The sequence below is a fragment of the Corapipo altera genome, unplaced genomic scaffold (assembly GCF_003945725.1).
Source record: "Corapipo altera isolate COAL_440 unplaced genomic scaffold, ASM394572v1 181, whole genome shotgun sequence".
NCBI classification, from domain to species: Eukaryota; Metazoa; Chordata; class Aves; order Passeriformes; family Pipridae; genus Corapipo; species Corapipo altera.
The window spans coordinates 212313-226750 of NW_020884999.1; the positions used below are offsets into that span (position 1 = coordinate 212313).

The 14438-nt window shown below is 49.4% G+C and overlaps 1 protein-coding gene across 1 annotated transcript in view; it reads left to right on the forward strand.

Moving 5' to 3' along the window:
- The window catches only part of RTN4RL1 (reticulon 4 receptor like 1), a 29386-nt gene extending 19197 nt beyond the window's left edge, over nt 1-10189 (forward strand). Inside the window, exon 2 of the mRNA XM_027666904.1 lies at nt 8125-10189. Coding sequence (XP_027522705.1) covers nt 8125-9488 — 1364 coding nt within the window. The 3' untranslated portion in view covers nt 9489-10189. The remainder of the gene's footprint in view (nt 1-8124) is intronic.
- Nucleotides 10190-14438: the final 4249 nt, after the last annotated feature.

Here is a 14438-nt window from a genome sequence, read left to right on the forward strand (position 1 = left end):
ATTCTATTCTATTCTATTCTATTCTATTCTATTCTATTCTATTCTATTCTATTCTATTCCATTCTATTTATCCCATCCCATCCCATCCTATCCCAATGATTTGTCTCCAACTCTGTGCAAGCAGCAGCCCAGCCTCTGATCTACATAGTATTCTCTCAAACCTGCACCGAGGTACCAGGGTTGTGCCCCGTTCCTGCAGTAGGACCAGCAGCATCTGACTGCAGCTGTACTCCAAGGGCATGGCTGCAGAGGAAGGTGTACTGAGAACTGGGGTTAAGCAGAGCAGATTGCACGGGGAAAACACACTCTACACTCCCTCTGCTTCTCTGTATTTTAGTCCTGAAAAAAGCATTTAAATTAAACAAGTTCCTGTAGCTGAGTTTCAATCCCACAGCCACTTCCATCATTGACCTCCTTTTTCCCCCTTTTTCTTTAGCTCAAGAGCGGGAGGAGGAGATGCAGACAGAGAGGAGTGCTAATTAAACAGGGAGTTCCACATTAGGGTACAAATCCTCTGGACTAGCACAAACCCTGCCAATTTCGGTACTTATTTATTATTTTTTCAGTACAATTGTAATTTCCAGTGGTGCCTCCAGCACCAGGAGAGAGTTCAGGGGCTGCTCTTGGAGAGGATTAGCACGCTGGAAGCATTATTACTTTCCTTCGCTGTGAATTCAGGAGTGATTCCCTGACGGCTGCACTCTATATAGAAGTGAATCGGTGCTAATTTGTTTTTGAGGATCACACATCCACCAACATGTGAAAGACAATCCTGCTTCTCAATGTATATTTCAAGCCAGTGCTACAGCAAACAACGGAAAATAAGCAAGCAAAGGAAGCCAGACCTCCCTCGCCCAAAAAGCCAGAGCTGGAAAAGGGTGGACTTTCTTCTTTTTTTTTTGCTTGTGTGAGTTGGTTCTGTGTCTTTCCAAAAGTATGTTGGGTTTTGGCTGTGCTGCCCATGGTGATGGGCAGCAGGGGCTTGGGCATCTCTCACATGGAAAGCCTCAGGGACATTATGTCGGACGGGATGTCAGAGAGACTGAGTATAAAAGGCTCCTTTTTTTTCCTTTTAAATCATCCTGGAGTTTAACTGCAAGAGAGGAATAAATTAACTAATTGAATCTGTAACGATGGAGGGGCTGGGCACCTGGCAGGAGAGCAGCCTCCCTGCCACCCATCGCTCCTCTCTCTTTATTTGTGTGATTCAGAGGGACGTGGTCCGTGGGGAGATATCAGAGCCGGCTGAAATGGAAGACAAAGCTATTGTTTCAAACAGAGTTATTGATTTTTACATTATTACACTATGAAATTTATGGTCTGGTTTCAAACTGCAGTAGGAGTTAATGACCACCGTCCAGAAACTTCCAGGTGACCTTGGCCTTGACTTTGGTGCAGGAAGGTGAATAGCTCCAGATACTGGGTCAGCAAATGTAAATTGAACTTGCAGTATTCTAAAGGACTTGATTTTGGGGTGCTGCTGAGCCCAGGTCTCTGCCCTGAGCTTTAGTGCACAGCAAGGTCCAAGCTGGTTGGCAGCTGTGACAGAGGGGGGAGATTGGACCTTCTCATCTCCAGACAAAAGCTTTTCCTGCTATTAAGCCACATTTTGCCCCCAGCCAGAAACACCAGGATGTCCCCAGAGATCCCTGAGCACAATTCTCCGTTCTTAGCTGGCCTCCCAGCACAACTTGGCTGCCCAAAGGTTTGCTCCGGTCAAGTCACCACAGGAGAAATGCAAACCAAGGGCTTCTGGGATGGATGAGAAGCACCAGGGAGAGGAGGAAACGCAGCTCAGAGCAGGAGACCCTGTGAGAGGGGAGAGCAAAGGGCAGTGCCCACAGACCAGGCAGCTGCCTGCAAAGGGAATGCTGCCCATTCCTGATTCCAGCCACTCTCCCATCTCAGTTGCAGGAGAAGGATTTGCTTCTTAATGTCAGGGTGACCAAGAGGAGGTTTTTTACCAGTTAACACGTGAGATACTGTGGCACAGAAGGGTTTGTAGGGGCTACAGCATTCCCCAGTCTACAACATTTTCCTGGCTTTTCTTTAGAAAGTACCTCCCAATGCATCTTTTGGCACCAGCCTCTTCCCAAAGCTTTCTTAAGCACTATTCCTTCCAAATTTCCTTGTATGCTTCTTCCTCTGGGAACTGTCTTTCCACTTTCCAGCCAAGGAAGGCAATTTCCAGCTGCTGGAGAAGGGGTTTTTTTCTTGTAGTACCATCTCCCTGGAACATCCCTGATGCTGCACCCCGAGCTAAAGTCGTGTGAAGCCAGTAGCCTCCAAGCTCATCTTCTGCCTCGGAGGTCATAATTGCCATTAAATCACAGCTTGCCTAACCAAATTATGCAAAACCGAAATTATCTCCAATGATTTTTATGTTGCTGAAATGTTCCAGAACTGCCGGGGTGATGACTGGGGGATTGGGAGCAGCTGTCACTCCATCAGAAACCATAATTCCAAACAGCTGGGATCTGTCAGTTATTTATGACACCGGTCGCAAAAAAAAAAAAGTAATAAAATGATGAAGGTGGATGGGTGGCTGCCACTCTTTGGCTGAAAGGCAGCTCGTGCAGAAAGCAAAGCCCTGTACTGTGTCCTGGTGCTGGGAGCTGTAGCTGATGTTTTGGGAGGAATCCCAGAGAGGATGCTCCTGCTGCTGAGCACTGCAGGACCACGGGGCAGCACCTAAGGGGCTTTGCAGAGAGGCTGCAAGCAAGCTGCTGCTCACTGGGAAATTTAGGCTATGTAACAATCAGGATTGGCTTGTTTATCTTACCCTCTGTTTTGCTAAAAAAAAAAAAAAAAAAAGAAGAAGAAGAAGAGGAAATAAACCCTGCAGCCACTGAGCACAGGTCTGACACCGCTTTGTCAAACCGTCCCAGATCCGGAGTTTGGCTCTTGGCTCATGCCCAGTTGCTGTTACTGTTCTGGCCTTGTCTTTCATTGTCCTTCACTTGGATGATGAAATTGTGAACGTTTGAGGCTTCTTTTTCTCCCTGAACAACAGTTTCTCTCTATGTGAACATCCAATTCTGAATTTGTTCCCAAGTTTCAAAGTGTACTTTCCCCGGGGGTTGTTGTCATGTCTTTGTGCACTAGTTTGCTCAGGGTGAATTTAGAAAACATCCTTTGATAGATGCAGAGTGGGAAGGGGCAGGAAAATCTCTCTCTGGAGCTCACTGACAGCGAAGTGGTGGTGTTACACCAGGTGTGAGTTTGGCCTCAGAAGAGGGTGAGTGATGAGGAAGCTTTTCCCTTTTTGATAATCCCGTCTGCGAGCAGAAGCCAGATGCTTTCTCCCCACTTGTAGCACACTCTGGTTAAGTATTATTATTTATATTATGTAGTAGCTATACATAGTGTTTTATGGCAGTAAAGATACATAAATCAGCAACCAGAAGACGAGGGCTTTGCTCTAAAGAGCTTATAAATCTAACAGCTTGAGCAGCCCCAGTAATGGACACAGTAAGCAGGCAGTCAAGTTGCATGTAGACATGAGCTAAGATGGGTCTCCCAAAGCAGATGGCGGTTTAGGAGAGATTTGGAAGAGAAGCAACCTGCTCCATCCTCGAGAGCGGATTCTCCTGCTGGAGAATTAGAAGGGCTGTGACCCATATAAGCTTGTCCGGGTGGAGAGGTGAAAGAGTCTGTGGGAGAACAGCAACTTGCCAAGAGGGAATGCACAGGAGGTGGTGGGGGTTTGTGGCAGGGCTGCCTTTTGGGGGGGTTCTGCAGGTGCATCCCCCAGGGACAAAGCATCCATCCTTGTCCCAAGTGATGTATTTGCCTCAAGCCTGAGACTCCTAATGAAAAGAAGTGGCACCATGTTGTCCTAAAGAAACCAAGACTCTGCCTTGCTCGGAGATATAGTAAAGTATTATAAATCTTACAAAGCAAGAAAACTGCTGGTGCAGGTACACCAGGCTCTCTGGAGCAAGTGGCACTGCAGAGGCCAGTGTCCCTGCTGCCATGGCAGAGAAGCGCTCCAACCCTTCAAACCTTCCCCTTTGATCCCGAGTATCAAACCAAGGTTGGTTTTTTTTTCAAATTTCTTCCTGTGCTGGCACCGGCCCGGGAGGAACCTGGTCTGGGCTGGAGAGAGATGTGCAGTGTCTGGCCGAGCACGCCGGCTCCGGGCGTCTGCATTCTTCTGGCTGCTTTCAGCTCCTGCACAAATCGAGGCTTCACGCTAAATGCATTACACTGTATAACAATTAATCCCGTGCTACATATAGAAAGTCCTTACTCATCAATAATGCATGCGGGAGGAGTGATTTTCACTCTCGGTAATAAGGCTAAGACAATGGAAACAAGCAGGTAATGGAGAACATTTATAACGATGTTAATCTAATAATGAGTCTAATGCTGTTAAAAGTAAGACTGCAAACTGGACGCATCCAAAGATGAATTATTTCAAGCATTCATTAACTGATGCCTAATTAATGCTCAATTAGAGGGGTGCTACATGGGAAATGGTTTGGACAGTCGGATGAATTCATTCCAATCACTGAAACCTCAGTCAGAAGCAGGAGGCGGCAGAAGGACACGGCGAGCAGAAGCCGGGGTGACACAGCGTGTCAGTGGGAGAAAGGCAGGAGATAAACACCCCTTTGCTGGTTTTATCCATGTCAGTGGGGATTTGGTTTTACTCACTTCACCAGCAGGTTTCTGTAGGATTTTTCTGTGCTGCTTTTGAAGCTCTCCCTCCCTGGTGAGCTCTGACACATAGGCTGGTGACCCTCCATCTGCCTCACAACCTTTACAAGATGAAGTTGAAAGGGCTGAATCAGGAATAACAAGTTCAACAAGTTAGACAGGGTCAGACTATCAGGAGAGCTGGGCTGGGACATCTTGGGAAGTTCCCATCTTGCTTTGCTGCCTGGGAAGCCCAGTGAGATCAAAGTGCTCCTGGCTGTCTTATCCTGCTGGGACTAGGCTGCTGGATAATGCAACACTGGTGTTACCAGCTTCAGGAGCTTCATGGCTCCATGACCACAACCTCTTTGCTTCTTGGGGGTCTCATTTCCAGATTTAAACTGTGACCAACACCAGGGCATCTCAGGAGCAGCTTCTCACAGCACTAGACAATCAGCAGGTTTTACGGGCTTGGAGGGAAAGCATCCTCGATGAGATCATGCGCCTTGTTTGCATCCACTGGGGAGTCCAGACCTTCATAGAATCACAGAATGGTTTGGGTTGGAAGGGATATTAAAGACCATCTAGTTCCATCTTCCCTCCCATGGGCAGGGACACCTTCCACTAGACCAAGTTGCTCCAAGCCTTGTTTAACCTGACCTTGAACACTTTTAGGGATGGGGCAGCCACAGTTTCTCTGAGCAACCTGTGCCAGGGCCTCACCACCCTCATAAGGAAGAATACCTTTGTTATATCTAATCTAAACCTACTCTCTTTCCAAGTCCTGCTCCGCTGTTCACCCTTTTTTCCTAAATATCCAGCCTTCCATTTCCCCATTCTCCTTCTTCCTCAGTTGCAGCACATAAGCAGAAACACATCCCTGCCTTTTCTCCCTACCATCATACTCTTGGGAAGCTGACAACCAGCAACAACCCAGGCTGTCCCCACCGCCATCCATGGCTGCAGGAGTCACATCTCCCTCTCCATAGGACCTCCAGCCGTTAACTCACAGATGCCTGTTAAATAAAGAGATGGACTCAGTTCCCTCTGACCTTTACCTCTGGAGTTATCCCTGCAGGCAGCGAGCTGTTAAACACTGAGTTCCCTCTCGGCAGAAGCCTCTACCTTGGCCATGCTCCAGGGAGACCCAGGCTGCCTTCGTCCATCGCCGCGCGCTGCTAACAGCTGCCTGTCATCACCATCCCCATACGTGAAATCGTCTATGCTCCCAGATCCCTGCCCGGCTCCACCTCCCGTCAGTAATCCCGTTAGCCTGGCAACTGTCGTGTCATGGAAGAGCGCATAAAACTGTTGTTTGGAAGCAATATGTAATCTTCCAACCTGCTGCGTATAGCTGGGAGATGGTTTATTGATTCAGACCCTTGTGATTTGGTATTTGCAATAACAGACTCTGCATGTGGGAGATCGTCGCAGCACTTGTGCCTGGCAGGATTTTACTAATAAACATAAGACCTACAGAAGGCTTCAAACTCCAGTGTCACCGAGGTAAAGACGGGGAACGTGAAGCCGTCCCACCTTGGCGAAGCACATCCGCGGGTAAAAAACACCCAGCGGAATATATCTGCAAACATAGTTTTATCTTTTCCATCGTTATCTGGCACTCGGATAATCACAATATCCTCAGGATACCACTGTTTCCCAGGCGGCGCCTGCACGGTGAGCTGCAGCGAGGGCTCCTGTTTTGGCAGGGAGCACTGGGTAGTCAGCGCTGGCACGATGCTCCCACCAGCACAGCCCCTCGCTCATCGCAAAGGCACGACAGCAAAGCCAAAATGCTACGGTGGTGACTTGGAGAACATTCCTTTTCCTACACAGCCGTAGGAGTTGTCGCGAATTAAGCGTTCCCGACTCATCACCCCCTTTTTGGCAGTGGTGCAGGGATGAGACATCCCTCTTGGTAGCCGATGCTTTGTTCCTGAAGGGCAGCGCCTGGAAGTTGTCCTCCCCATTGCCATCGCAGCCAAGGCTTGGTCCAATGCTTTGGGCAGCAATGCTATTTTTTTTCCTGACCGCCTCTTACTGGTGATTTATGGAGAGTCTGAATAACCTAGTTTATCTAAAATATGTGACAACTTTGCCTTGAAAGGATGGGTCCAGATGGACGGGTCACCTGCTGTTAACTAAACGGTAATAGATCTCCATACCAGGCAAAAGGCAACAGCAACCATGGAGTTATATTTCAAACAGAATTAATAAGAAAACAGTAAGGTTTTTGTGCCTCCCACTTGTATTCGGCTGCAGGCACTGAGGAGAGGGACTGTAAAAGCCCAAGGGGTCCAGGATCTTGGACTAGCTGGTGATAACGACGTTGAGTAATTAGAGATGAACTCCACTTCCACTCTCGTTTTTCAGATTATTACAAGCTGAGTAGAACTCGTGGGCAGGATGGCACCGGCAGCTGTGCGCTGCTCTGCTATTACTCCTTTTCCCTGTAAAGTCCAGAGGCAGAATTCATTAGACATGAGCAAATTTTGCGTATAAGAGGAAAAAGCCAAATCTAGGAGGAAAATCTGAATGAGAAATGACAAGTCTGGTGCAATGAGTCTGAAAAGCCACTCGGCACAGAAGGAATAGCCTGAAAGCAAGCCTGGTATGAGGAGTGGGAGCGAGACGGGAGCGGGGTGGTGAAACCGGTGCTCTGAGAGCTGAGCAGAGGGAAGGGATGATTCCTGCCTCACTCTCTGCTTCTCTGCTGTGAGAAAGCCCCAGTCACAAGCACATACTGTAGCATTAGAGGATGCAATATGCTTTGCCACAGGACATCCATTTAGAAATATGTCTGAGCATCCCACTTCCAAACGGAGTTTTCGGCTCAGCCTTTCCCACCAACTGCTGACAACATATTTTCCTGCAAATCACTTGGGTTTCAGGGTGGATGGTGGTGTCTAACAACTGTAGTCAAAGGAGATGATGGGGATGGGTCTGTGCCTTTGGCAGAGCAGGGTGTGCTGTGCAGATTCACTGCCCACGTGTAATTTTAGGTGGTTCACTGGGAATTGCTAAATCTCTGTACCTTTTCCTCTCCGATACGTAAGTGCAGGCGATTTGAGAGATGCATTATAAGGAGGGGTGGGCACAGAAAAGGGTTTGCATTTCCTCTGTTTGCTCTCACACAGCGAAATTTCCCCCGACGGCGCTGCTGCCTGCAGGCAAGGGGCTCTGCTGCCTGCACTGCCAGCGTGAATTCTCACTGAGAAAGTTTCTCCTGCCTGCTCCGGGCTGGGAGCACAACCAGCTGCCTGTTGCAGGCAGGGCGAGGAGGCAGGGAGTACTCCATACATCACGTTTTAACTACTGTGGGTGATGAGCCTACTCATCACAGCCGCGTGGGTAATTCATGAGCAGAGAGGAGGGCTGAGTTAATTGGGGGCGTTTTTCACCCAGAATAGTCTCCACAGCAGTGATGGGTGGGCGGGAGGTGCCCGGTTCCCGCTGACGCCGCTCTCCCCTCTCTCCGAACAGGGGGGTTTGCGGAGCTGCTGCTGGTGCTGCTGGGGCTGAAGGTGCCCAGTGCCCTGGGCTGCCCCACCGACTGCGTGTGCTACCCCTCCCCGATGACTGTCAGCTGCCAGGCTCACAACTTCGTCACCATCCCCGAGGGCATCCCCGAGGACAGCGAGAGGATCTTTCTCCAGAACAACCAGATCACCTTGCTGCTGCGGGGCCACTTCAGCCCCTCCATGGTCACCCTCTGGATCTACTCCAACAACATCACCTTCATCGACCCAAACACCTTCGACGGGTTCGTCAACCTGGAAGAGCTGGACCTGGGGGACAACCGCTACCTAAGGGCTTTAGCTGCAGACACTTTCCAAGGGCTGGTGAAACTCCATGCCTTGTATCTTTACAAGTGCGGGCTGAGCTCCCTCCCCAGCGGGATATTCGGTGGCCTCCACAACCTGCAATACCTTTACCTGCAAGACAACCACATTGAGTTCCTTCAGGATGATATTTTTGTTGACTTGGTTAACCTCAGCCATCTTTTTCTCCATGGAAACAAGCTCTGGAGCCTCCATCAGAACACGTTCAGGGGACTAATAAACCTGGATCGGCTGCTCATCCATCAAAATCAGCTGCAGTGGATTCACAGGCGGGCTTTTCATGACCTCCGAAGATTGACCACCCTTTTCCTGTTCAATAACAGCCTCTCGGAGCTGCAGGGGGACTGCCTGGCCCACCTGGGAGCCCTGGAGTTTCTCAGGCTGAATGGGAACCCATGGAGCTGCGACTGCAAAGCCCGTTCCCTCTGGGAATGGCTGCACAGGTTCAGAGGCTCCAGCTCCAGTGTCATCTGCGAGTCGCCCGAGCAGATGCATGGCAAGGACCTCAAGGTGCTAAGAGCAGAAGACTTTAGGAACTGTTCAGGGTCCGAGTCGCTCCATCAGATGAAAACACACACTTTCTCCACAGCGGACAGAGGAGCCTCCAAAACCCACCACCCTCACCACTCCTCCAAGGAGAAGGGGAAGGAGAGAGGGGCTGAGAACAGTTTGCACAGCAGCCAGCCCGCCGGCCCCCCCGGCTCCCGGCCGGGCTACCGCAAACCCGGCAAGAACTGCACCAGCCACAAAAGCCGTAACCGAACCTCTAAACCGGTGTCCTTGGGGCCGCGGAAAAACGGGCAGGAGGTTCCAGACTATGTGCCTGATTATCAGCACAAATTCAGCTTTGGGGTGATGCCAACGCTGTCCCCCAAACGCAAGGGTAAGTGTACCCGGCGGACGCCCATCCGCCCCCCCAGCGGGGTCCAGCAGGCAGCCGGCTGCTCGGGGCTCAGGGCGTCGCTCCTGGTTTTTATGGTGGTGTTGGCGGCTGTCATCCGCTGAGCCCCCAGCCACGGACAGAGCGGAGCTTGTACTGCCACCAATCTACAAAGGACCAGAGTTTCTTTTCTTCTTCTTTTTTTGTACGTGGCTAGCGTTGGCCTGGCGAAGGGAAGAACGCTGTCTCGGCTTCTGACGGTCTCTCGGTGCCCGGCCGGGCTGCCAACGCGGACTGTGCCGAACGCAGCGGGAGCAGATTAAAAGGCATTATCACACCTTGTCACAAACAGCCTAAACCGAGCACCTACAACAACAACAAAAAAAAGCCAACCTTACAAAAAGCAGATAACAGGGACGGTAGCCAATTCGTCGGTGACAGCAATCGGACAAATGGACTGTATCCATGCTCTTGTGAAATCCTGTTCATTTGAGAGCGCTCCGAACGACCCCTCCAATTACTGAAAGGAACATAATTGCTGTAAAAACCATCACCAATTAAGCCTACACTGTTTCTCTGAAAGTGAGTGCAAGGACACTGATACCGATGTAATAAGGACATTGGTTCTCCCATGTTTTAGCCCTTTTGGCTCCAAACCCAGAGGCCAAAGTTGGCTGGGAATCTCTTAGAAGACAATCTCAAACCCCTGAATATCTCAGGCATTACAGCAGAACAGGGCTTGCCTGCTGGGCTTGGAGTAGCCAACAACCAAAGGAAAGACTGATTAGAGGTGGAATTAACAAAAAAACCCCCAACAAACCCAACACTTAAAGAAATGAGGTACCCGCAGGAGGTGTGTTTTTTGTAACCATGTTCACACATCCGAAAAAAACCCCCAGCAGATGCACAGGCTCTCCCCTTTCCCCTCAATTATCCATATGTATGTCTTACAATGTTTATAAACTATATGGAAACTATATCTTCAGAACTAAGGATTGTATTGTTGAATTTATAGCAGACCAGTATATGATTTTTTTTTTTGGTTTTTCTCAAGAAAACAAACCGGCAGCAGTGCCTACAGATGCTGAAAGCCATCGGGCGGGCTCAGTACGTGCGGGGGAACCACAGTGGACCAATGTTCTCAGCAATTCAGAGCACTAAACTTTGGGAGGGGTGGGTGGGGGGGTTGTGTGCGGTGCAGCAAAGTCCATATCCAGAGAGCCAAAACTCACCCTTACACCCTAATTTGTAAACAGGGGAGAGAGAGAGAGAGATTAATTAGCCCAAATAAATAGAGCCATAGAGCTCTGTCTCTGGAGAGCGCTACAAGGCCCCGGGGAAGAAAGGGGCTATTTTGGGGCTGGAGGCAGAGAGGGGCTTCCCAGCCATGTCGGTGGCGTGAGGACCTTTATAGCTGGACTAAGGTTTTCACTGGGGCAGCAAGGAGCAGCTCCCAGGCTGGAGACAGTCCTGACAGCGTCAGGAGAGGTTTTGTTTCTTAAAAGGAACAGGTTGTATCATGGGAAGGGTCAGAGAAGGGGGAAACTACAGCTCATAGAGGACCAGTGAGAAGCGCAGAGCCCAGGGCTTCTGGTCCGTGGTAGGAGAGGGATATCAATGGTCCAAGAGAGCCATATGAAGGGGGTTGTGGCCCCTTCCAGGTGGAGGAGAGGGAGCAGGTCTGCCTGTTCCCCTCATCCCAAATTACACCCCGTGGTGGAGGGATGCGTTTGCTGGTCGGGGGCACAGCAGAGCTGGCAGCTTCACCGATGGCAGCCCACGGGCTCAGAGAGGTGCTGCCCAAATTCTGCAGTCGGTGTGAATTCCCTGTCAGCGTGGATGTGTGAGACCAAACAGACACTGAAGTTAATGAAACAAGGGAAATAAAAGTGATCTTGGACAAGAAAAGGCTGCTGTTCATTTCCTAACCATATCCCAGCATGTTTTCAGTCTGTACCTCACGTGTGGGGCTGGAAATCCCAAAGGAAACGGCTTGTGTTTTCCATCAGACACACCACTAGCTTCAGGAAGAATGGGCCATCTTGGGAAATCCGCTCTCCTAACTGCTTTGGGGAGGGGGAGAGGGTATTTACACAGTGTCAGATCCCTTGGAGGTATCTGGAAATGAAACGGGAAACTCCCAATGGAAAAAAAAAAAAAGAAGAAACTTCCCCAATGCACTTATGGTTACAAGCAGTTGGATGGTGGGAGGGGGAACCTGGAAGGGCATGACCTTTTCTGTCCGTCTTACAAGTGAGGAAGGGCAGAGGCTTGGATGCTTCTCTTTTAAACAACCTTCTTGGGGAATAGCAAGACTAATTCTGGGAGGAGAAAGGAAGAGGTTACTTCATCAAGCCCTCTGCCTTCCAGCTCCTACTCAAACTTTTCTGTCTACAGGGCTCTAAAGCTCCACTAAAGGGATGTCCAATGCAGCCAGAACAAATAATCCGTGATCTGAAATAGCTCCCTCATGTCCTACTCTCTATAACCAATAGCAACTGAATGAGTCTGGCACTGTCCCTTAGAAGTGGAGAATGTTGTTATGTTGGTTATTTCGTTTCATACTCTGGAAATCAAAGCTCTCAGTGGGAGAATGAAGAAGAGAAGCACTTTATTAATTTTTTTTTAAGTCTGCATGTAACTCCTGTAATATAGGAGTGAAATGTCAGCACAGGAGATGCTAATGTTTTATAAATTATTTGGGTGCAGCAGGCACGGTGGATAGTCTTTGAGATGAATTATATTAGAACAGACTACGCCTGGCTCAAAACCATAATTGTATTTTTAGTATCTTTTCCTTTAACATGTAGGAAAAATAAAGGCAACTCTATGGTGTATTACAAGCCTTGTCAATCAAGCACTCTAACTCTTAGTGATAAAGGGGACTGTTTAGAAACCAGGAGGGAGACATGATACACTGCTAAATAGGAGATGTCTCTTGACACAGTGTCATGGTTTAACCTGGCAGGTAGCTAAACACCACCTGACTGCAGTGGAATGGGGGAGAGAATTGGGAATAATAAGTAACATTCATGGGTTGAGATAAAGATGGTTTAACAGGACAGAAATTGAAGAAATAAATAATAACAACAATAGAATCAGAGTATACAAACCAAATGATGCACAATGCAATTGCCCACCACCTGCTGACCAATGCTCAGTCAGCTTTGACCCCAGTTTATATACTGACCATGATTCCATACAGTCTGGAATATCCCTTTGGTCAGTTGGGATCAGCTGTCCTGGCTCTGTTCCTTTTCAGATTCTTGTGCCCCTCAGCATCCTCACTGGTGGGATGAGGAGCAGAAAAGTCCTTGACTCAGTGTAAACACTGCTGAGCAACAGCTAAAAATTGGTGTGTTATCAACATAATTTTCATCCCAAACCCAAACCACAGCACTATACCAGGTACTAGAAAGAAAACCAACTCTAACCCAGCCCAAACCAGGACACACAAGGACTACAGGTTTCTGATATTCCCCCTGCCTTCTCCTTAGCTGCCATCCCTCCCCGCTCCCATCCTTCTTCCACAACCACAGCTCTTTGACGATAAACTAAATTTTTATGGCATGCTCTGACACTCAGCCTCAATAACAAACTTCCCATCTGCGCGGTTCAGCTCTACCATGGCCCCTGGTTCACGCTCGTGTGTCTTTCCCCCAATCCCTTCCTACAGCATGTCTTCATGCATTTTGAATGTTGCTCTGAGGCCTGGCAGAAATCCCCTCTTCTCCGAAGCAGCGCTCCCACAACTTCCAAGCACGCATCTCTCCAGTCGAGCGGACGTAGGTATCACCGTGACTTGCCAGAGATGGTCTGGATCAGGCTGGAGACGAGCTGGAGAAATTTGGGATTTCGTTAGAATTGCTCCCAGACACCAAAGGTTTTGACAGGGAAGTCCCTGGGCTAAAGAGCTGAACCCCAAGGTGGCAGAAGGCACCGTGGCCGCTCTGAGGTGATGCTGGACAGTGGTTCACATGCTCCCATTTGTACAGGCTGGATTGATGGGCTGAGGCCAACGGGATGAGGTTCAAGAAAGCCACATGCTGGTCCTGCACTCAGGTCAAAACAATCCCATACAGCACTCCAGGCATGGGGCAGAGTGGCTGGAGAGGTACCTGAACCTGGGGGTGCTGGTTGACAGTGGCTGAACATGAGCTGGCATGTGCCCAGGGGCATCCTGGCTTGTACCAGCAATAGCGTGGCAGCAGGACCAGGGCAGTGATCATTCCCCTGGGCTCAGCACTGGTGAGGTATCTTGAATCCTGAGTTCAGTTTGGGGCCCCTCATAACAAGAAAGACATTGAGGGGCTGGAGCGTGTCCAGAGAAGGGAACAGAGCTTGGGAAGGGCCTGGAGCACAGGTGTGATGAGGGGCTGAGGGAGCTGGGGGGGCTCAGCCTGGAGAAAAGAAGGCTCAGGAAACACTTTCTCACTCTCCACAACTCCCTGAAAGAAGGTTGGTCTCGTCTCCCTAGTGACAAGCAATAGGATGAGAGGAAATGGCCTCAAAGTTGCTCCAGGGGACATTTAGATTGGATATCAGGGAAAATGTCTTCACTGGAAGGGTTGTCAAACCCTTCCACAGGCTGCCCAGGGCAGTGATGGAGTCACCATCCCAGGAAGGATTTAACAGATGTGTAGATGTGGCACTTGGGGACATGGTTTTGTGGTGGCCTTGGCAGTGCTGGGTTAACAGTTGGACTCAGTGATCTTACAGGTATTTTGCAACCTAAATGATTCTGTGATTCTGTAAACCTAAACCTCTACATGTTCCCATCCCAAGCTCAACCTTCAGACGTGCATTGATCCCTCTTGGGGTTCAGGCAGACAGGCTGCCTGTTGCCAACATGGGCAGACACTCCCAATAGCTCCCTGCGAGATCCAAATGCTTCCCCTGGGAAACGTGTCACTTGAGCATTTATTTGCTCACTGGTTTCCCTTTCCTTTAGTGCTCTCCAGTCTGTGCTGCTCTGGCAGATGAGACGAGACCCTGTCGCTCTGGCTGCTTTTCCTTTCTTTCCATCAGTGAGCTTCAACGCTCTGACTTTGGGCTGTTCGTGCAAATCCTTTCCA